Source organism: Neopsephotus bourkii, unplaced genomic scaffold, assembly GCF_033783945.1.
Source record: "Neopsephotus bourkii isolate Nb327-2 ecotype Australia unplaced genomic scaffold, CSIRO-AGI_Nbou_v1 NB_591, whole genome shotgun sequence".
Lineage (NCBI taxonomy): Eukaryota > Metazoa > Chordata > Aves > Psittaciformes > Psittacidae > Neopsephotus > Neopsephotus bourkii.
This window is the reverse complement of record NW_026901092.1, coordinates 717089-740820: the sequence shown is the minus strand read 5'-3', so window position 1 is coordinate 740820 and position 23732 is coordinate 717089. Positions and strand designations below refer to the sequence as shown.

Genomic DNA, 23732 nt, shown 5'->3' with positions numbered 1-23732 from the left:
ACCATAAAAATTAAGATCTTGAGAAGGTAAAAAAAAATGCTTACAAGAATCTTTAATTTGGATGATTTCTTTGCAGAAACATAATCTAAATGTTTTGCTAACTGGAGAGGTGATAAGAAATTTGTAGCTTTTTATACAAGTATTTATGGAAGTTCTTTGTGCTGACATATGTTTTTCTTTATTCTTCATTCCATTTTTTTTTTTTTTCAATTTTAAAATTGTAGCAACAACAAAAAAAGGAATCTCTAGCATATTCAGCTTAGAAGGCTAGATTTGAGGTTTTTTTCTTGCAGTTTAACACAGGAATAAAATACATCATACGTCACTTTCTTAATCAACTGCATTTGAAAATGTTATTGCTTTCATGAGTGTGGTACCCTCCCAGGCATATCCTGTGAGTTCATGACCGTGGTCTTCTGAATGTGTATGCAGTGGTGGCGAAACCTGGGAAATTAATGACACTTCTCTAAAAGTGAAACTTTTTTATCATTTCAGTCTGTTTTCCAAGATAACCTTATTTTATAATTTAATGTAGAGTTTTAGTTGTATTTAAATATTTTTAAAATAAATATTACTGTTTGTCTGGAAGTCAGCAGTGCCTAAAATAGTGGTTTTGTTTGTAAACTTCATTCTTAACAGTACATAAACAAAGACAGACTTTTACGTTTTTGTTCAGGATGTTCCTAATGCTTTCACCACTTTCTAATTTTCCCTTAACAACTTATTGTTCACAATTAGATGAGTTCTTTTATTAGTAAAGAGTTGTAATATCAAATAACTTTATAGGTCTGTTACACAGATATATAATTAGTAACCATTTCACCATTCACATAACGAGATGATGGGAAAGGTGCAGGTAGATTTATGTGAAGATATCAAATAACAGCATTCAAAACTTAGGTTGAACAGCTAAATTTCAAGGTTGAGAGGAAATATGATTCCAGTGGAAGTAACTTTATAGAAGGCTGTTAAGCTGTAAGTGTTTATTATATGATGGAAGAATAGTCTTACTTAGTATCTTATGGGTACATTTAAAACAGGCCTTTTGTTGCAAAGGGAAATTGAAAAGAAAGGATCCTGCAGGATGTAAGGACATAAGGAGTATCTTGTTCATAAATGCAGTGATTCTAGCTGACAATTACAACATTTGTTTAAACACCTTACAACATTTGTTTAAACATTAATATTTGAAAAAGGCAAATTTTGTTTGTTTAAAATAAACATGATAACTGTTTCAAGTCTGGAAATAACCCAGAATGTTCTCTTTCTCTGTAGAGACACTTTCAGTGGTTTTGGTGGTTTTCAACTGTGATGTCCACTAATAAAAAAAATATATTTCTAGCTTTTTCAGTTATCACAAGTAATGCACCTTGCAAGATCTCAATCACGTAACTTGTAAAAAGCACAAATTCCAGTCATGGGTGCATACATAGTATTTTCATAAATAGGCCCCAAACCAATATAGTGTAAGAAGTATAAGGGAAAGAAAAAGAAGAAACTGCGTTTTAGCATTTGCATAGACATACTTGGTTGTTGTATACCAAACAGTATTATCTCCTTTGACACTTGTAAGAGGAGATGTTTGATTAGCCAAGACATCTTATTAAAAAAAAAATAGTAGTAATAAAGGAATATAAGCAGATAATTGAAGGCATATCCTAAAATTCTGTGCAGGCAGGAGAAATTTTGTAATGACCAAACCTATTTTTACAAATTATCCTTCTATAGGAACACAGGAATATTTTCAGGTTTTTGTGTCTAGTTTGGAGTAGGGATTTGAATGCAAGTTTCCCATCTCCTAAGGAGATGTTCTTCCTGTTCTTTTGGTAAGTATTTAGGGGAGGGTGATCTTCCTCAGCTTCTTCTATTGGAATGCATCATTAAAGCTTCCAACATGAGAGAATTCCTGATCTACTGTATAACATCATGGATATGCACTCCAATTATTAGTGTTATTTTTATCATATTCTTTCAAATGAGTGGGATTTGTAGGTATAATACATTTAACATTATAAATAGACAGATATATGAATTTCAGAGGTTTTTGCTGGTTTCTAAATTTTTCATTTTGCTACATGCATTAATGAATTATAGCAGACAAATTCGAGGTCATTTTCTTCAAAACTAAAGATTTGTTTTCATCTGAACCTTACTGTCTCATTCTTAGCAGCAGTGATATCATTTTTACAAAATCTCCTGGTATGTTTAAAATATAATGTTTCCAATATAGCCAATAGTTATATTATTTTAATTTACACAATCCAGATCAGGAATACATAACACTTTTTCAACCAAAAATTATAGAAATAACATTTTTCTGAATATTGGGTTAGAAACATATTATGACCATAATTGATTTTATTACTATTCCTAAGAGGCAATTACTGTTTCATTGAGAACAAAACAGTGTCTTATTAGAGACATGAAAATACCATGTATCTGTTTGCCAAATATATCACTAAACTGTACACAAAAGAGCTGAATACTTATTAATAGCAGCAAAGACATTGAATGCTAAGTACGGTTATCAGTGTTCAATTGATGTGAAGTAAAAAAGATGTAACTGGCTAATATGAAAATGTTGATATGAAACATATTTTTTAAATCCCTCAGAGCAGATCTAACTTTGGTTTTACTGAATTTATTAGTGTAATGTATGATAATGAATAACAAGCAAGACTTAAAAAAATATTTAACATATTAACATGAAAATAACATGAAAAACTGTTCAAAATAATACTTCACTGACTTATCTATTCCCATTTTTGGGGGGGTTACAGGGTTTTCTTCTAATACCACATTCAAAAATGTTACAAAGTGGTTTGAATCTAATTGCGATTGGTTTACTGCTTTTATTAACAAGATTAACCAGCAGTCAGTGAATGATATGTTCAGGATCAGTATTGGCAATGTAACAGATAAACCACACCATTAGATGCTAATAAAACATTACTGCATACATAAAAATATCTAAAGAGTCTTCTACGAGCAATCCCAAAATTTTGTGATAAAAACACAGGCCGAGTTACAAGCAGGAACCTCCTTCTCACAAGATGCATACCAGCACACCCTTTCTTCTCGGGGTGAAGGTTCCCCCAGACACACATTCTGTGAGACATGTGGATTCTGTGCCCTGGTATGTATCTCTGCAAACTGATAATGCCCACACAGGTGATGCAACACCTCCTGAGTTCACACTTCACACTTGAAGCGTGGTGTCCCTGCGTGGTGCAGAGTGTTACCAGATCTGAGCATATTTCCTTGCAGACAGTTTTTGGTTGTCAATTCATATACATTCTTATTTGTCAAGACCCAAGTGCTGTGTCTACTTCTATCTCACTGATTCACCCTTTTTGATCATACATATTTATTTTAAGGAATAGCAGTCATTTTATATTGTTATTGCTTTATTAATACTTTTTGAGTGAGTCAAATAACTTTTTTTTTATTTTTCACCTTGATACCCGGATACTAATGATTACTAAAAATCAGAATTTCTATTCCACAGAAAATCGGGGGGGGGGAGGAAATCACATTTTGAATTTAAATAATTGAAATTCTGAAGATGTGTGGAAAGGCAAAAACTAGGTAACATGTATTTAGAAGTGAAACATTGAGATTACTCTTAATATTTATAATAGATCCCAAATTTTGCATCCTACTGCACCACATTGTTTCTCATCAATATGCATGTCCTAAAGTTACAAATTCAAATCCCAAACACTGCAGAAGTCAGATGTGAAACTAGGCTGGTTTCCAGTGAAAAACACTGCCTCTAGGTCATCCAAAGAATTTTTTTTTAATCCTATTTCAGAATGTGCTGATTTTCATAAATCACATTCTTTGATAGCAAAATTTATCTCTAGTGGCCAAAGGTGCATGGTCAACATGGCTAAAAGAAGGCTGGCTTGCCTTTTTTCTAGCTTTGCCTTCACTGTCTTTAGCCATTGTTTTTCCCCTTGTTTTTCCATCTGCAGTATACAGTGCATTTCATTTTTATTTCTTTGTTCCCTTTTGTGCAGTCTCCCTTTTTTGACAGCCAGCCCATGTGGAATCTCTAGAGGGAGAGGAAATTGTTCATCCTCCTTGTGATTTCTCAAGCTCTCAGATTCAGCTGCAAGGCTTCCAGCTCCCCGGCTGTGCCTCTCTCATGGTCTTCCACTTGCAACATTGCTACACTCTGTAGTCCCTCTTTGGAGAAGGAAATAGTCTGTTCAGGGCAGAATAGACTTCAAACAGCCAAACCTCCAGGGAAACAAAAAGAGAAACTTCCACAGAATTAGAAGGGGCTGTGCAGGCAGAGCTTACTATAACTGTCAGTCACTGGCTTAGCTAAAACCAAGTATGAAAGTGAGGGCTACCTACAAGCATGCTATGGGCAGGTGGGAAATTCCACAAATAGCTTTTATGACTTATATTCTGTCTTTCCTAGGAAATTTGAGGGTTTTTTATTCAAAATAAAAAAGAAAAATAAAAAAAGAAGTCATTCTAGTCTTTAAAGAAATCAAGTCATTTTTAATTTAAGAATCTGGTTTTCTCTTAAAGCCCTCTATGAGAAAAACATCTAGATAGGTCTATGTCAAAGCTGTGGCCAGCTCAAGATCCCACTACTCCATTGTCCTGTGTAAGCTCACCGTCTGCTTTTTCTTAGGCCCACATTGCAGGTGTTATCTTTGATTCACGTCTTGTCACTGAGGCCTGCTCACCAAGGCTATGTTCCTGTCTTGCCATTTTTCCCTATATGAAAATTTAAGTCTTTTTTTCTTTTCAGAATGCTCAGGGTCTGCATTAAGTGATGCATACCTCAGATAGTATAATTTCATCTTATTTAGTCTGAATAGCATCTCTACTTCTCTGCCCATTTCTGTTCAAAGTATTAATATTGGCTCCCTGGGTACTTTTTATCATCTCAGTCTTTTGGTTTCCTCCACTAGTTCCTTTCCCATCTCCACAGAACACAATAAAGCTGGAAAAAAAAAAAAAAAAAGGTAGAATATTGTAAGAGTTGTAATTTTAACAAGGAAGAGATTGTTAATCCAGTATCCAGACTCGTTGCACCTGGAAAGGGGATGGAGGGAGGAGGAAAATAGCAAGAAAGAGACAATTCTGAAATGACATGTTTTGAAGTTCTTTGAATATTTTTTCCCAAGGGCTTGAGAAAAACTTTGGCTGAAATGATGATATCCATATTATCTACTGAAAATTAAGTACCTTTGTCTTATTTTATATATATATGTATTTTTTGTTTAGGTTCGAACATGGATTCTTACAGTGGGATACACAACTGCATTTGGAGCAATGTTTGCAAAAACGTGGAGAGTTCATGCGATCTTCAAAAATGTAAAAATGAAGAAGAAGGTGAGGGGAAGTAAACTCTTATTGCCCTGTTAATATAAATTTCTGGTTTTCTGCCTTTCCTACATGGCCATGCTTGTGCTGACTCTGTTCATGTGTCGCATTCAAAGATCCTGAATGGTCTGAGATGGGAGCTTTCTTGGTCTCCTTTTCAGTCTCTGAGAGGTGGAGTTGATCATCAGCCCTTCAGTCTTTATAATGAGAGGTAGACAGTGGAGGTGGCTATTAACTGTCAAAGTGAATTTGGATCCTCTTATTTATTATGTTGTTTCAGCATCCAGAGGTATCTCCTGGTAGATTCACAGGTGTTACGAAGTGTTTTATGTGTATGTCTGTTTGGGATACAGTTATTACGCACACATTTCTCATGGATTGGTTGGAGGAGGCCAGAAAAAGTGCTGTTTATACAGCTTGCTTTGTAATTTGGATTGAAATTGCATAAACTTACCCTAAGACTGATAGGTTCTGAACCACAGTAGTTGTGTCCAGCATTTTTGGTACAGCACGTTTTCTGTAAAATGTTAGTCTCAGCTTAGGAGTAGTACAACACTTCATGTACGTACTGTTCATTTGATATTTTTCCTGTGGAGCTTCTTTTCACACATGAAATGGTTTTAATCCTATGGTTTTATTTAAAAAAGGGAAAACTGGTAAGTAGAAATCATTTTGATGGAAAAACATTAAGAGAAATGTGCATGAAACAGAGAAATTAAATTATTATTAGAGAGAAAAGTAGTGCTAAATGCATTTCCTATATACAGCTGAATAGATTTATTCTAATAAGTGTTAAAAAGTAATTTACATTCAAAATGAGTGCGACAATATTCCAAAACCTCTTCAGATTCCTGTTAATTTCCCTCAGTGTGTGGTCATGGAAGAGCTGTATTACTATTTTTCTGGTTGTACTATGTCATTTGTTCCACAGTTGCAGCATGTAGGGAGTTGTTGTCACCACAAGATACACATTACCCTGAAAAGGTTTGGACTTCAGATAGACAGAGAGCAAATTCAGTTTCTAAGAGGATTTATCTTTTACATAATTAAGGAAATACATGCTGTGGCTGGAACTGGGTCTACCCCTTCAGCACCTTAACAACACAACCACCTAGCGTTTACTTCTACTCATGTCAAGTTTGCTTAAATTTTTGCTAATTAAATCCCAAAATCTTTCATTATAAAAAATAATGAAGAGTAAATAACAAATAACTTAAAAGTAACTAAGATTATAAGAAGTTTCTGCACTACAAACAGGATACTCTGAATGGAGGGAAGTGGAGATGACACTTTCTGCACCTGTGCAAAGAACCCACCATAATACAGTTTATGCTACCATAGTCCAGTGTGCATTTTTCAAGGATCTTACACTTCCTGTGTTAAAGATTGTTAACCAAAGTTAAGTCAGTATTTTACCTTCTTGAAAAATGATATTTTATATTGCAAATATATTTTCAGCTATATTAGTACAAATCTTTGTAAATTAGTGAAGCTACAGAAGAGACTGACAGTATAACACATAAAAGCCTTTACTTTATAACCTTTATTATCCTGCGAATTTTATCATTTCTACAATACAGACTATTCCAAATCGGAATGAGCAGGTACTTCAGTAGGCTGTCACTAAGTATTTTCTTTAATGTTTTTTAGAAAACATTTCATTTTACAGCTTCAAGTTGCTACTCAATAAATTTTGTTGTCTGTAAATTAAGCATAATTCTCAAATTCTACATAGTGTCTATTCTTCAACAAGCCCATCAACAACTGCAAATTTCAATTCTTCATTCACAGCTGGACTTTAAAGTTTATTTTAGATCAGTTAAAAAGACACTGACTGTCATAAGGGAGATAAATTTTCAGACATTTGGATGCTAACCAATGAGATGCTTTACTCTGAGTTATACAAGAAATGTCAAGTATATTCGGACACCTTATTCAACATTCTGTGATTAAGTAAATAACACATCTTTGTTCTGTAAACTTTAAAGAATGGCTTTTCCACAGAATTGTCTTTATTTGCTCTGTTTGGATATCCCACTCCAGAACGTGACCATCAATTAGACAACAGTTTTCTTAATGCAAAACAAATTAGCTATCCATAATAAATGTTTACTAGTCATACATTTCCTGTCTTTGATTTGCCAGGGCAGATAAAGCTGGTTTTAAGAGTTTATTGAAAACCATGGCGTTCTTTACTTACGCTTACAAGAAGGACATTTCATTTTCAGCAGATGTAGTTTACAGATAAAGTATTTTGTATCTATGGAAGGTAATAGACATTTTCAGAAACAATATCTAAACTGATAAATAAGCAAAGTTAGTGCTGCATGAAGAAGCACATTTATGATTTTTGAACTAATTATGTCATAACAGAACAGATTGTCATTTCAAGTTCCAAGATTAAGTAAGTACTTGGATCCTATTCATCATATTCATCGCCTCAGTTTCTACCTGTATATAACAGTAAAATCTCACCTTTATATACACCACTTTTGCCTGTTATCCTGAATATTTTCATCAGGAAAAATTTCCAAAGAGTGCAATTTCTTCACAAAGACTGTCTGTACAGCTTTTGAAAATATTGGTTCATTCATTTCATGGAACTGGGTATTAGGAGTGAATCTGTTTATCTTCATCAGATAGTGCAAGCTTGCTTCCAAACTTCTATTGAACACTAATCTTAAGTGTACAACATGGGTTTGTGAAGAGATGAGTGGATTTCTCTCTCATTGTGAGAAAATGTATAGAATTATAAATAGTAATACACTATATTTTAGTGCAGTGGAAAGTGGAACTAAATGATTTCGAAGGTCTTGAATTAGTTGAAAATTTGTATTAACTTCTAGTTATAAAGCTGTCAAAAATCTCTTTCATTTTCACCCTTTAATACATCCACTCCTTTGTTATTGGAAAAAAAATAAACAATAAAATTCAGAATACACTCCTTCTTTTATCAGGCTAATAACAGACAAATTTTGCAAAATTCCCAGAGCTCTGTTACCATTTTTGATCCTGCTAGGTCTCAAAGGAAGCAAATTAAAATGTATTAATTCTAGCTGAATCTGAGACAGAGGGGTGCAAAGGAATCAATTTTTGTCAAATGGAAATGACAAAATCAGTAGGGGAAATAAATTATATCTTAGTTTTATAAAGGTTAATAGAGATAATGAAAGTGGAATAGAATTAGTATTAAAAATAACCGTAACACTTATAATTGAGGTGCAATTCTGGTTTTGATACGTCTCCTTTTTGCTGATTTTCTAGGCAGCAGAAGATATTCTGCTGCCTATTGAGATCATGGGGACTCTCATCAATGAGAGATGGGGAGTACTTCTATGCTCCCCTTGCCAGCAGAAGGACTGCCTGTGGGTAAGGAGAGAGACTGGAGAATATCAGTGGCAGGAGAGCATGTGGTGTCCTGTGAAAGCCCTGGCTAGCATAAGTTTAGAAAGCTGTGAAGCTTCTTTTTTGATGGGAACTGCAGTATCTTAGATTTTAGGGAGCATTAAAACAGCCCTGCATAGTGACTGCTCCTGCACAACTCTAGTATGTCAAATAAAGACTGTTTGCTTTCAATAAATAACCAGAATAGTAATAAATTCAAAGCAGTGGTATTTAAAACCTCTATAAACCCTATATATTCTATTCAGAGACATATATTTGACCATTTGTAAGTGAATGCAATAATGCATGATGATCTGGGTCACAATGCTGCTTGTTGTACTTTGTGTTTCAAAGTTCAATACTTCTTAGCTGATGCTGTTATAAGCTCATTGACATTTAACATAATACATTCAAGCTCTGTCTACTTGTACTTAGTTCTTTAACTATGACCTCAGGAGAGGGATGGTTTATGTTTAATTTTCACTGAAAATATTATCTAATCAGTTACTACTACGACTGTAGACTTCTGGTGGCATATGTCTTTATGTTGACAGCTGTTGCAAGGTAAATAGAGAATGTAATCGCACAAGGGATATGTCATAGCATCTTTTTTTTAAGATTGCTGTAGTTTTGCCAACATTATTCTGCTCATCAATGATATTTCATAAGATTTTCTCTGTTCATAAATTTACTATGTGACTGTAGAGTCCTCACAGACGAGAAGGAGTTAAAGAGCTTGAACAAATATTGAGATATTGGTACTATCACAGACTTAGCAACACAGAAAAATGACATACTAGTCTAACCTGACTTAACTATGCCTGTCAGGCTGCCGTCTGGCAAACTTCTTTTCTTACATTCAGCCTAATAAGTCCTTAAAAGACTTCTGAAGGGACCTGTGGTCTTCAGGCACTGCAGAGACAGATAGGAGGTTGTACAGCCTACTTTGTTGACACTAGAAGGGTGAAGGGAGTCTGGCACTGAAAAGGAGCCACAGGGCCAAGAGGTCAGGAGCAAAGGAGAGACTGAGAATGAGAAATCAGATTAGCTGCTAAAGGCTTTGGAGGGAACGGGAGCCTGTCCAGATAAAAAGAATAGGGAAAAGCTTGGGATTATAGACAGGGAGAAAGAGTTGAAAAGGGAACTGAATTTAGAATTCCCAGAGAGTTAAAGGAAAACTGAGAGCCAGCAAAGAGTTGAATGGGGCAGAAAGGGTTGCAAGCAGTCCTCAAAAAAGCTGTGTATGGTGGGATGTAGGGCCTGAGCTTGGGATTCAAGTGGCAAACTCTCGTTGAGGGACTAGGTCTGATTTAAAATTAGACTACGATTGGAATTTTGAGGCAGAGTGGTAGAGCTGAAAAGTAGTGACATAGACTGGGAAAGTAACATAGGAATGGGAAAGGAATAACAGGCAGGAAAAGTTGAAATTAGGACTGGCGAGAATGGTTACACAAAAGTCTGGGCAAAGCATAGAAACTGAACACAGGATTTTAGAGTTTCACTGTTCTTTTTTCTATTACTATGTATCTGTAAAACCTAGAGGCAAAATATGTGCCTTGTTGTCCCATTATGCTGTTGTACAGCTCATGATAGCTGCTAGTTACTCTTTTAGTTCCAGCTGATGAGGTGTGCAAAGATCTAAAGGTTTCTTTTGCTGATGAGTGCAGCTCTCTATGATTGAATTCTCTTTCTTTTCATTTTCTTTAAAAAGAATGGGTTCATGGAAATGTTAAAAGGCTTACGTTGTGGATAAGAAGTTAATAATTGAAAACCTACAGCTTGCTAGGATCTCTAGAAGTGTATGTTTGTTTCCCCATGTGCATTATTAGGACACTAGTGCAGCCTTAGTTCCCTACAGGATACCAGTGTCATGGATCAGGCACAATCAGCCTGCTCTGGGCATGCAATAGAAAAGGGTAATAAAAGAGGCAGTTTTCTGTTGCAGTAGTTTTCACTTAAACCAGAAAAAAATACATAATGAAGAAGGCAGTAGGAGTTTTGAGAAAGGTGGTGTCGTGTACAAGACAGTTAAGTGCCAACATGAAGAGAAATAATTAATTGCCATAATTGTTTGTTATGCTTAAAAGTGTCTATGAGTACAGTTTTCAGGAAAATATAGCACATGTTTTTTGAGAAGCTGATTTATTACCTGGATGAAGCAGTGCAGGAATTCTCAAACTTTTAACCTCATTGCCTTCCCACTCTATTTTTTTAACACAAATTTGGCCACCCCACCTCCCTAATCCACATACTTTATGGTCCATAAGCTGAGGCACATGGAAGACTGGGAAGGGTAAGAAATCATCCATGCTCTTTCTGGAGTATGGGGCATGTGGGTTGCTCTGAGTAGCACCCAGTCCCGGCCCCTCCATTCGGGATAAGAAGCAGCTGGCTGTGTGCTATCACCCTGCAGAACCAGTTGCAGGGAAGCTGCCAGTAGCTGCAATGGCACAGCATCCCCGGGGGATGAAGGAGCTTTGGGAAGAAAACAGCTGGAGGCCACATGATTACAAGCTTATGCACAGCAGCCCTCTCCTCACAACTTGGCTCTGTTTATTGCTATCCCCATCCCTCATTTTTAAACCTCTGCAACTAAGTTTATAAAATTAGTTTAATCTCTAGTTGTAAATTTTTCTATAGGTTTTTAAGCCACCTATGGAATTTAGAATTTATTGCAATTTATAATCTTTTTCACAAAAATCCTAAAGAGGTCTTTAAAAAATTACTTACTATCTTAATAGTTTAAAAATAGATGAAGAAAGTTTTTCAGATTATATTGTTTAAGGTTTAAGTCAGAACCTCACAGGCCACATCTTATTTACTCACTTAAATGCCTTTGTAGGTGTAATTCTGTATTAGCATAAATGTAGTTCATATTACCTCATTAGTTCTTTCTGTAATTACTGCTATAAAATATTTTTCCAGGTCAGTTTTCAGACTGTAAATATTTATACTCCTTCAGGACTTTTTTTTTCAATCTAGCTAGAGGTTTTTGTGTGTACAACAAAAAGCTATATGCTGGATTTCCCCTAGGATACACATGTATTTCACTAAATATGTATGAGAGATCATAAGTCTGAAAAGGAGATGTGTCAGGATCCAAAAATGTGCTTTGGGTAACCATATCAACAGTGCAACAATCTATTAGGGACCATCTGCTGAAAAGGAACCAGCATATGGATACCTAAACAAATGTTCAGCATTATTGTTCAGTCTTTGAGCATAAGAAAGACAACAGAGATTTGAAATTTGCTTATGTTTGGGAGACTTTTTTTTCATTATGAACATTTACCACTGGACCAAGTAATCCATAATACTTATAGTGCAGTGTAAATTATTCAGGTAAAGCTTCATGTGTTATTAATATATATATAGTACTTTCTAAAGTGATTTAAGTGGAAATCTGATTATTTAATAAGTTTTTTCCCCTGAAATAGTTCTAACTATATATTTTAAGTCCAAAACTTCAAAAATAGTCAGTGTAATCCTAGAATCCATATTTAGATGTAAAATAAGCATCCTGTTTTTCATAAGAGCTAATCAGCCAAAATGCTAGGCAGGGAACAATAGGAATCACATTTCTATAATTTACATTCATATAAATGTGGATCATGGAGATAAATCTCAAGCTCATGTCACAGAAAGAACTCGGGCTAATAAACTGTACACCTAGTAGAAAAATATGCTTTTGAAGTGATTTATGTATGTAAATTTCTGCATGGTACAGTTTGATAAGGCAAAACCTCAGTAGCAATGGAAACAATGAAAACTGTGCGAAATATAACTGCTCATAAATGGTTCTACAACCATAATTTCTATGTATTATGAGATTAATGGATGACAGAGAAATAAAGAACATGTCTCTCTACAGTATGAGGCAATTTATTCCTGAATAGCTTGAAATTGGATTGTAAATGTAATCAAGTGCATTGATGTCCCCAGCTATTTGGTAACGATTCAGTATGCTTTCCCACAGAATTGTTCATTAAAGAAAATATTAAAGTCTAGGTATTTTAATGTTATCTCAAACAAAATCAGAATATTTCTTCCACACCATTCAAATCCTTTGTGCATTTTTTCTCCTGAAGATGGGATCCTGTTTAGCACTAAAGATGAGAATTTACATCCCTGGTAGAAATTCCTCCACACTTCTGGCCCATGGAATCTTGGTCTCAGCAGATACATTTCTCTCAAATGTGAATTTGACCTGCTGTGCTGATGGGATGTGCAGTTCTCTTGAGGCAACATATCTTGCTTTACTTGTGGTAGTGAGTAGAATTTAACATGATGTTGAGGTTTGTTTCTAAGACTCCAAAACCTTGTACAGCAGGAATGATTGGTTCTAATGGTGTCAAGCTGTATTTCTTTAGTGCCATTTTGATTTTTAAGACTACAATGGTTTTCATTTTTCTTCTTTCAAGAGGATTTTGTGAAACTAGCCATGTTTTATAACTCTGTGTGCTCCTTATGGTTGAATTAGCAGTGTTAGTAAAACAGTCATCTCTCCAATTCTCTAATGCATTGTAGCCAGAATAGAGGCTCAGGCTTTCAAATATGAAGATTTTTATATTTTTTTTAAGCTGCCACTGAATTTGTCACATTCTCTAATCTCTGTAAAGTTTTTGTCTTCTGCTCCCCCTAGGGAACATACCCATAGGATATTCCCTCTTTCTTTTATATGAATTGGAAATGTCTTTTAATTGGATAGCTTCTCCAGGCAGCAAGGCGTAGACTCAGCACGTTCACATTTGCAATGCAGTAACTGAGAGGGTGAGTCTGCCCAAAAACGCCTTGCAATTATCCTGAGCATGAGTCAGAAAAGACACATTCTAGAAATATGTGCTTTAGCAGGCTAGTGACTGCAGCTTTTTGATCATATCTAATTGTCCATTACTATTAGTATACCTTTCACTCCACTATCCTGGAAAGCAGTAACAATCATCAAGTTCTCAGACTGCAGGTGTCACCATAGATCCTCACAGAAAGCAAATTTATTTTTTAATTTGTAAGTAGATATAGAAAACAATTACCATTAATTCAAATTAATTAAAATAATTAACCAAAATTAATTAAAATACCTCTAAAAGAGTAAAATGTCTTAAGCTTACATTTTTACTACCAGTGACTTACTGGTCAATAATGCTAGCAACTACAAAGTATGCTTTTCAAAATGTTAGCGTTCAGGCATTAAAGCTAATGTAATTGTAGTGTGAAAAGTGTTCCCAATACTAATCATAGAACCTCTAATAAGACATACTTGTAATAGCTGTTGAAAAAAACATTGTGGTGTTATTAGGAACAGCGCATAATGTGTTTTCAATAATCCTTTTTCCTCATTCCATTACACAATAGAAATTAAGAATGTATTACAGAATAGTTCCCTAAAATATTAATGGCTTTAATAACTCTAAGATAGATATTTCTTTAGGCCCATGTATGGCAAAGTTCACCAATCTACCACTGATTCTGTATCATCAGCCTCATGGCACCATCCTACTTGTGCTGACCCATCAAATGTAGGAGAGCAACCCTGAGATGCCTAGTAATCATACTGAGAGAAATGAAAGGGTAGTTTATGCAGTGGTGAGAATATCCTGAGCTAAGAGTGGTTGTATGGCCCCTTTTTCCAGCCTTGCAGACTTCATAATTTTTTCCTGGAAACTGTGAGGGCTTCAATAATTGCTGTCAGTGCTATTCATTTAATGGAATAAGGTCTGTGAAGCTTCACAGAGAGATCCTTTAAAGAGGGTTTCTCTCTAGAGATTACATCTGAGGAAAATGGAAAAAAAAATAAATTGATGAATAATATTAAATGCTTATCCAAATAGTGGCAGAAGGCAAGGGCCATATCTGTCAGTGAGACTAGAAAGGGTTGATCTACATAAGAGAAAACAGAATTTCTTTCTTAAACAGAAAAAAAAGTACCCCAAAATTTTCAAGTAAAAAACAAACAAATAAATAAATCTCAAAACCTATAAATAGATGCAAAAATACTCCTGGCCTTGATATGCTTCTATGAATTCAATTAAACAAACAAAGAAGCAAGCATATAGAGCACCAAGATTTAGCTAATAGATCTTCCTTTAAATTTAAAGATATTTTATTCTGAAAAAGAGAGGTGAAGTTCTTCATAAGAAAGACTAACTCTAAAAAAAAGGCAAGAGAAAATGAACTATTCAGTCCATGCTGAAGAGCTATTTATACTCAGAGAGTAATGTGGCATCCTGGAGAAGAGGATAAGTTTTCATATGTAAGGTTTAGAATGGATTTCAGCTTTAAGGCCCAGGTCATGCACATTTGCAGTGCTGGTTTCTAGTAATGTAAGAGATAACAAAAGGTTTTCCTCAGCTTAGCTACAAAAAGCAAGCCTAATGTTTAATTATTGTTGTTTTATCCTCAACTGGTTGAAGATACAATACCGCGGGGCACGATGAATGTGCTTTAGAAAGCAAAAGAAAAAAAGCCCCACAAAAGGTCTGTGAAATTATAACCAAATGAACAGTTGATGTTGCTGTGGCAGGTAGTACAGGCTGTGATAGCTCTAGAAAATGCCCAAGAGTTCCATGAGCAGAAACTTCACCTCAGAACTTTAGACAGATTTTATATCTCCTGTGATCAAACTTCAAGGTCCATGTTTCTTTGCTCATACAGTGATGTTGCTGAGAAGAAAATGGCCTACCAATTTCTCTTCTGAGTGAATTTGTTTTGAGGACAGATAGCTTCATATCCAGATATATAGTCCAGACTGGTAACAGTGGCATTTATAACAGTGGGCAGATCTGCCAGGATGAGACAGATTCACCTATCCAACTACAGATGGTAGAAAATATTATTCACAAGCTGCTGTAAGAGAGCTTGGCTTCAGCAAGGAGTCAGGAGCAGTCACAAAAAAATGGATTTTATTAGCATTTCTTCCAAGGCTGATTTACTCTACACTAGAAGGAAGATGAAAAGGCAAAAACAAGAATCTTCCTGTGAAAGAAGAATATTTGATTGTAAGGAGCCTCAGTTGCTCATAGCTTTCTTCTGTCAGACAGAAATTGTTGAATTCACAAGATCTGAGTCAAGACTCCTTCAGTGCATCTGGTGTTTCCCAAGGAGTGAATGTACTGATCTTAAGGAGTGCCTGTGGGTGGGAGTGATGGCTGGGGATAGGGAAAGCTGGGCTTCCTGAAGGTAGAGGGGGGAGATCATCAAGGCTTTAGAAATGCTGCTACTGATACCCCAGCAGCATTTGTCAGAGCAAATTTATGTTAGGAAAAACTGCTAATCACTAGCAGAAATGAAAAAAATAATTGAATTCCAATGTCTCAGTCTGAAAAGCTAACATTTATGTGAAGAGTTCTGCTTCAGAGCTGCACTACTGCAATGGTTTTGTAAGGGACCGACCAGTGTTGTGACGAGTGTGTGAGGCAGCTTTGGGAGCCCTACTTTCAGCCCGGTCACCCTGCATGCAGCACTGGTAGCACTGGATTTTGCAGAGCTCGTTGCAACAGCACAAATCACTTCCTCAGGTTATCTTATGGCATTTCTTTTGCTTGCCTTCCTCCTGGCTGGCTGGCAGAAGTAAAAGATAAATAATACCTGCTGCTAGTGACAGCTGCTGTTATGCATCTCTCCCCTTCTGTCCCTGAAAGGGCCATTCACAATGCAATGCAGTAAAAAATGTTCAAAGAGGTATTCAAGGAAGAGCTCCACTGTTTGCTGTCTTTCAGCTTTCATTCATTCTAATAATTATATGCCACCCAAAAAGGTTGCCACACTTACAAGCGAACTAAAACATGAATATCGACCTGTGGTATTGCAAGGTCAGGTACAAATAGAAGATGCACAAAAGCAACGAAGGGTGAATAGGCATGAGATTTTTTTGACCCTGATAGTGACTGGGTTGTCAGTAATGCTTCTTTTAATAGAATCCTTTCCTTTCAGTCTTGCTTCTGGCATTACTGTACAAGTTTGATTAATATTTCTAGGTGTTGGCAAAACTGCATCTAATATAACCCTACCTTCACTATCAGTATAGTCCATATAAATTTGGAATACAGTGGGCTAGCTGCCAAGTTTTACCTGTGCTAGATAAAATGTTCATTATTCTTATGAGAAAGAAAAGTTAAGGCATTATTACTGATATTTCATGGATTTACAAGGAACTTTCATGTTTCAGTAGAGCAGAGGGAAACATTTCTGTTTCTGAAGCTATTCACATAGCTGTAAGTTTCTCAAATGCATATTTTTAGTAGAAGTTAATTGTCTTCACAACCTCTCAGAGGGGGTGAGGGAGAAGAGCGAGATGTTTTGGAATAGTAATTTCTCTAATCCTAAATTGTACCGAAGATAGATGGTGATGAATTGTCCTTTAAAGGCTTCTGCATCTGCCCACTGGGTATTGGAAGAGGCTAGACATATAACAGTTAAACAGCCCACTTCAGTAAAATAAATCTTATCAGTTGTAAAGAAAGACTAAGAATATGCCAATAAGATAAATTACCTATCCATTTAAGAGGGGGAAAAAAGAAATTTGGGTTAAGGTGTCTATATTTCACCTAAATCCAAATTCTCTTTGAACTTGCTTTTCCATGGTTTTCTCTCCTATCTCCACTCATATTAGGAACAGCACTAGGTATGTCTCACCTAAATCCTGTTTAAAGGCACTAGAAAAGAGATAAAAAATGGATGGGCTGCTTCTACAGAGGGGAACCTGAGTGATTAACAGTCCCTTTTCAGTTTTAATTGCAGATTGGTAAATGAAAGTTTAGGCATAGTTAATATTTTCCCAAAGAAGTCAAGGGACCAAACTATGCCTGAGAATCTTTGTGTAATATCCACTTTCCTTTTAGCTTAATGAAGAAACACATTGGAACAGTCTTCCTTCCCTTGCACTTCCCACTAAGACACCTCTTCCTTTTGAAGTTCTCCTTGCTAAATCAACCATCAGTGAGACAGACCAGGAAAGCTGCACCTTTCCCCTTCACCTGCCCTCTTCAGGCATGGCTATACTATCTCTGATGAGATGGATGTACTGCTTTATTACGGCTGCAAACATGTGGAAAGCATGATTTTCTGCTTCTTTATGGTGATGGTAGCTATATGTACTTAAATAACTGGTCTCAGGAAATGAAAATAATGCATCAAGTCCTTTAAGTCATTCTGATTGCAAGCCTTTGTTTTACACTTAGTTTACTCCAAATGATTTATAAAAGAAACTAGCTGATTAACACAAAGCAGGGCACAATATTGCAGAAACATCTTTCAAAATAAAAAAAAAAAAAACCTCAGTGAATAATATGAAAAACAAATTTTCTAAAGCTCCTTTTACATTATTTCAAATTGTATTAATTTTTATCAATTCCTTAAACTCGGTAGGAATTTGGTGTAAATATAATTTATTCTAGGCAGGAATACCAGCCTCTCCTGTATTAAGATTAGCTGACACTTCTGGGTTTGAAATGCGTTTTCGAAATTCTAACAAATTTATCAAATTGGATTGAAATAATCACAATTTCATTAAGCTGCTCAGGCTTAACATTTTTTAATATTTCCTTTGGATTAAACCAGCTGTTTCTGAGAACCAAAACTAGGGAAAATATGCGGGTTTGTCCATTTTAAAACAATTTGGCAAAATTTTTTGAATATTAGATGAATGCTCATTTGCAATAAAAGTACATATTAACTTAAAAAACATGAATGTAGGCACAAAAGGACTGACAAAGTTAATTTAAGCCTGATACTTGAACATGCTTACAAATTTCAACTGAAATACTGTACTTGCAGTGTACTTTTTCTGTGTTGCTGTGTGTATAACAGTAGCAATAACTTGGGATTGCATGCAGCTATGCAAGACTGTAATACATGGTTTGGCTTGTTATTTTTGTTAGCAACTCTTATTTTCTTTTTTGAGCCTAAAATCCATGCAAAATTAAAAACTTTTTAAGTTGCATGTGCATAGAAGTGTGTCTAACCTTTGTAAAATAGAAAAAATACATCCCTTCCTGATCCCTGGGTAACAGAGGCAAATGTTGAACACACAGACACAAAACCTCAAAAATTAACTTAGCTTTTAATACCTTGCAAGTGTGTTTTCTACGTCCAAGAAAGTTATGAAGAAATGAACACTGTAAATCTTATTGAAAACCATCTCAACTCCTACTCCTCTGAGAAATGTACTGAACATGTTTCCACATTTGCATGCACAATCACAGTAGTGGCTCTCTAGAATCGGGGTATTTTTTACTTTCCAGGAGTTAATATTAAACTTGGACCTCAATATTAATATTTAAGAGTCCTCCCAATTTCTTTTTAGAAATCAGAATGCACTTTAGATACTTCTAATAACCATGAAACAGAAATAATTTGTGTCCTCTTGCCTTCATCTTTTGATATTTCTGAAACTTTTCTTTGTTCATTGTTAAAAACCTTTTTGTTAGCAACCTGTGTTTTTCTCCCTATAAATAAAGCTGTACAGGGATCTGTCTATGGCTCATGGGAATCTTCCCCCTTTTTTTTTTTCTTTTTTGTTTTTTGTGTCTCCAGATCATTAAAGACCAGAAGCTACTGGTGATAGTTGGAGGGATGCTACTGATTGATCTTTGCATCCTGATTTGCTGGCAGGTTGTGGATCCTTTGAGAAGGACAGTGGAAAAGTATAACATGGAGGTATGTCCTCAAGTCCAACTAATCCTTATGGTTGCATATTAGTACCTACAGCTTTCTATAAGACCAATATAAACATGCACTAGGTTATATGAAAGCAGGTAAAGCTGCGTATTTGGGGGTGGAAGAAGGGTTTTGTTTTTTAAAAACAAGTAGAAATGAAATAACTGCAACCAAAAGAAGTTGTACTTGCAGTTAAATGTGCTACATTTCTGTCACTTGTGAGGGATTTTAGATGAAAGTGTAGTAAACACAGGAGACTCCTCTGCTAAGACTTCTATTAGAGTCTGCTGCAATAAATAATAGATTATCAGAACCCATTAGCAGATTTCAGTAAGAGCTCATTCAAGATAAGTGCAGAAGAGGTCTCTGCTTAGACTGCATTCTTTGTGGATATGTTCTGGAATTACATTGCCTACTGCTATCTTTATTTTCAGTAATAGCATGTGCATACACACATGCTGATTGTTCCTATTTTAATGTCATTCCGTCATTCCCAGAAAGGTCATCTTAGAGATTTTGATACGGAAAAGATAATAGCTTAATGCCACCTGTACAAGATTTCCAGCATTCTGGTAGGTTGCTAGAAGTAGAGTTTTATAGACAAACTGACAGAAAGAAACATGAAAGCAACAATGCAGAACTATGGGGAAAAAATCTATTTGTATGCGGATCAGCAGTCTTTGAGAGTTTATTAACTCCCACATGGAAACTGGTGATATCTAAAAGCTAGATTAAATGAGGACAATCTAGAAGTGTTATTCTATTCTCCAATAGTTGGCAACCAGAAAGTGAAAGAATGGTAGTTTTCTCTTCTGATGTTAATGTCTGAAAGAAAAGATATGTTATTTTATTCCATTATTTTCACTTTGTCTTTATTTTGCAGTATATCTCTGGAATATTATTAGGATAAATAAAATTATTTTAATATTTTAATTATATTAAGAGAAATACATTATTTTAATATAATTTGTAGAAGATATCTTATAATGACGCCTTCCAAACCGCATGGGATGCCTCTCAAAAAATCATTTTAGGGTCTGAAAAGATACTTCTCAGTCATTCCCTAGAGTTTAAACTTCGTTTTGGAGAGACTCTCCAGTTACCACGGTTGTCAAAAAAAATGGAAAATGTAACTGAAATTGCCATGTGAGACGCTTCTGCTCTATATTTGCAGAGCTTGAAACAGCAGCTTGTCAATAGCCTTGTTTACTTAACTTTATTCCAGCTGTACTGGAACTGATATTTCAATTGTTAATGGTCTTAACAGTTTCACTGCTTATATAAAACCAAACATATTATGACAAGTAGTCATAAAATCCAATTGAAATAATGCTCATTTTAATACTGTGGGTGAATGAGTTAGATGGACTTTTACATTTTTTTCCCTGATCAGAGGGAAACCATATCTAAAGATCCTGGTATCTGGTCTTGTCAGAATCACTTGAGTGAAATTTCTGTTGACAATAGCAGTAACCGTGAAGTTAGCAAACCATAAATATCATTTATTTGGAAAATAATGTTTACTGTAGTTCTTAAAGACCGCAGTTTCCATCTGAACATACCAGTGCATGTTCTTTGGTCATGTGATGTATACAACTAAAATAGCATGCTTGTATGTTTGTTCCACATTTGGTGCTATCTAGACTACAGGGCTTCACACCAGTTGCCTGAACTTTGATTCAGAACTGAAATTCTCTCTGAACTATGTAAGCCCATGCAAACTCACAGTCAATGATTGCACACACAAGAATGTTTAATGATTTGAACACTCAGCATAGAACTAAAACTTGCTGTTTCAGCTCTTAGCTGTAAGATGTGCAGGATGTTTTTTTTAAGCTGATGGATTCGAGGAGGGAAGGTAATAAAAGTATTATGCAAGAAAATTTTGTCATTAAAATACTGTAAATATGTTTTTATGTTATATATGCAGTGAGGTGAAGTGCCATTTGCTTTCCTGAGGTACGCCTCCTCACATCTCAGAAATTCCTTAGCAAAAGCAAATGACAATTTTATTTGCTTTTTTTATTGTCATTGTTATTTTAGTTTGCCTTTTTAAGTTTTAGTGTTTTTTGAGTGCATTCTGCAATGGTGAATTCTTTAATTGATGTTGCCTGAGCAGGTACTATCTTTTGTGTGTTTGAAAAGTGCTTACCACATCGTAAACACTACTGGAGGCAAGTTTCTGTTTTATTTCAGGAACAAGGTGTCACTTATATTCCATGTTCCAGTTGCTTTGATGAAATAATTTTAAAGGCATATGTCTTCTCTGTTAAAGTTGATCTAAGTGATAGAGACTAAACTAAATGTAGGCTCCAAAGGTATAAACGCTTTTAGCCATTCTAGCTAATGAATTATGAGAGTGCTAATTTAGCTACTAATGCTCATCAGCTTCCTATGTGACAGTTCTGCATTTGGCTACTATTGGGTGGCTTTCTGCTAACTGACAGTGTCCTTAATTGTTAGGCATTGTTCACAAAATTGTTTATTTGCATATAAACACCAGCAAATTACCAAGCACTTTTTAAAAATCTAGACTCCTTTTCCAGAGCTTTCTGTGAAGTCATCCTACCCAGGCGTTAAAAGCTGAGGATGGACAGTCTGCATCTAAAAGTACAAAAGGAAGTGAAGGCACTTGTGGTGACTCTGCCCCTGACGGAAGGAAGAAATCAGATGGGATGTTGAGTATGTAAATTTGCAGAGTGGTGTCTGGCATCCTTACCCTAAATGTCAGGTATCCTTATGAAAAATATATCTATGGCTGCCATAAGAGACCATGTTAAATGTTTTAATGACTGAGCCATAAAGCATTCAGATTCTCCAAACAAGTACGCCAGTTATTTGGTATAAGATATATAGTCAGTAGTCAGTAAAATCATTGGATAAAAGCAAACAGCTTACAGATAAAGGCAGGAAATACTTTAAAATTTCTATAGCTGTACACTAATCACCTACAGAAGAACTGTAAGGTTCCCCCTATATACACTTCATAAAGTGTACTGTAGGTTTGATTCTCACATAGCACAGAAATATACTCTAACACAAAATGCATCTCAACTTCAAACAGCAATGTAAAAAATGGGTATTAGTCCAAAAAGTTACCACTGTTCACTTGGTTTACTTCTTGCACCAACTGCAACTGTTTTTCTTTTCCCTGATGAGACCAGTGATGAGACCTATCACTTCCTTCTTCCTATGCTGAACTTTAAATTTTCTTTTTCATCTTAATTCACCATTTTTGTCATAATCAGGATGTTCTACAGATATGATCAAATCTTTACTAGATTCCTGCCAGACTAAGAGTTTCTCAGTTATGTGAACTGGAGTACATCTTCTCCCACCATCCTGCCAACCAGTTTTTTGGCTCGACAGGCCATGAGGAATTCTGATGCTTCTGTGTATGTGGTTGTGGAATAACTTTACCCCAGCAGCAAGGCTTTACCACCTTTTCCCAACTGTTTGGATTTTGTCCTCATTTCTCAAGACAGCAATGTTTATGTGAGAGGGTGCTCTGTGTGTTTTTTTCCTACTGCCTGACAAATGTTGTTTGCCAGTTTCAATTAAACCTGACAGATCAGATACAGCTCTCAAGTACCTAGCACTGATAGACATTTGATGGAAACAGCTGGCTTTGTGGAGGTGAGGTTCTGGTAATGTGTCCCATAAGAAAGGGTCACAGAGTGAGCTTATCCCTCTGTCTAAAGACAGACTCTATAAGTTACCTGGTATGGGGGTCTTCACACTTAAGTAGACACAGATAATCCAGCCACAAGACAAAAAATACATAGGAAACCAATTTTCCCTAATTCCAGTCGCTGGCTGATACACCTGTGTTGGAATGAAACCACAGTGAAATAGCAAAATCCTTTGCAAGTGGAATCGGTTTCTTCCTGTGAAATACCCGTATCAGAATTCCGTTAGGTACTTACTACAGTTCAGTAAGTCTGTATGTAGACATACAGACATAGATAGTCGCACTCATGTCTTGCTCATAATACACTGGTGTAGTAATTCTTTAACTTGAAAGCCTCTGACTGGCTTGTCTCTGTAGTGTGCCTTCTTATGCAATCCTATGATAACATTACCGATATTTAAAAATAAACATTGTTGTGGTATCTGGAATACCGGTATTTAAGGTTTCACACTGAATTGTCCTGGGATGGTAAGAAACGTGAAATGGAGAGAAAAACAGAGGAGACAGTGCCATTTTAGAAGATGCAGAAGGGAAAAGCAGATCAATGAGACATCCTACTTGGGCTTCTATCATTGATAAAGAAATAAAATGCAGAAACTAAGAATGTCCAACTTTATATGAGGACATTGCCATAACAAAAAAAATCAATATGAAA

General features: G+C 35.6%; 1 protein-coding gene across 3 annotated transcripts in view; it reads left to right on the top strand.

Annotated features, from left to right (window-relative positions):
- Nucleotides 1–23732, top strand: part of GABBR2 (gamma-aminobutyric acid type B receptor subunit 2) — a 454845-nt gene that overhangs the window by 305632 nt on the left and 125481 nt on the right. For all 3 annotated transcript variants that reach the window (XM_061351451.1, XM_061351452.1, XM_061351453.1), the window contains 2 exons: nt 5251–5358; nt 19264–19386. In XM_061351451.1, the coding sequence (XP_061207435.1) occupies nt 5251–5358; nt 19264–19386 (231 nt within the window). The remainder of the gene's footprint in view (nt 1–5250; nt 5359–19263; nt 19387–23732) is intronic.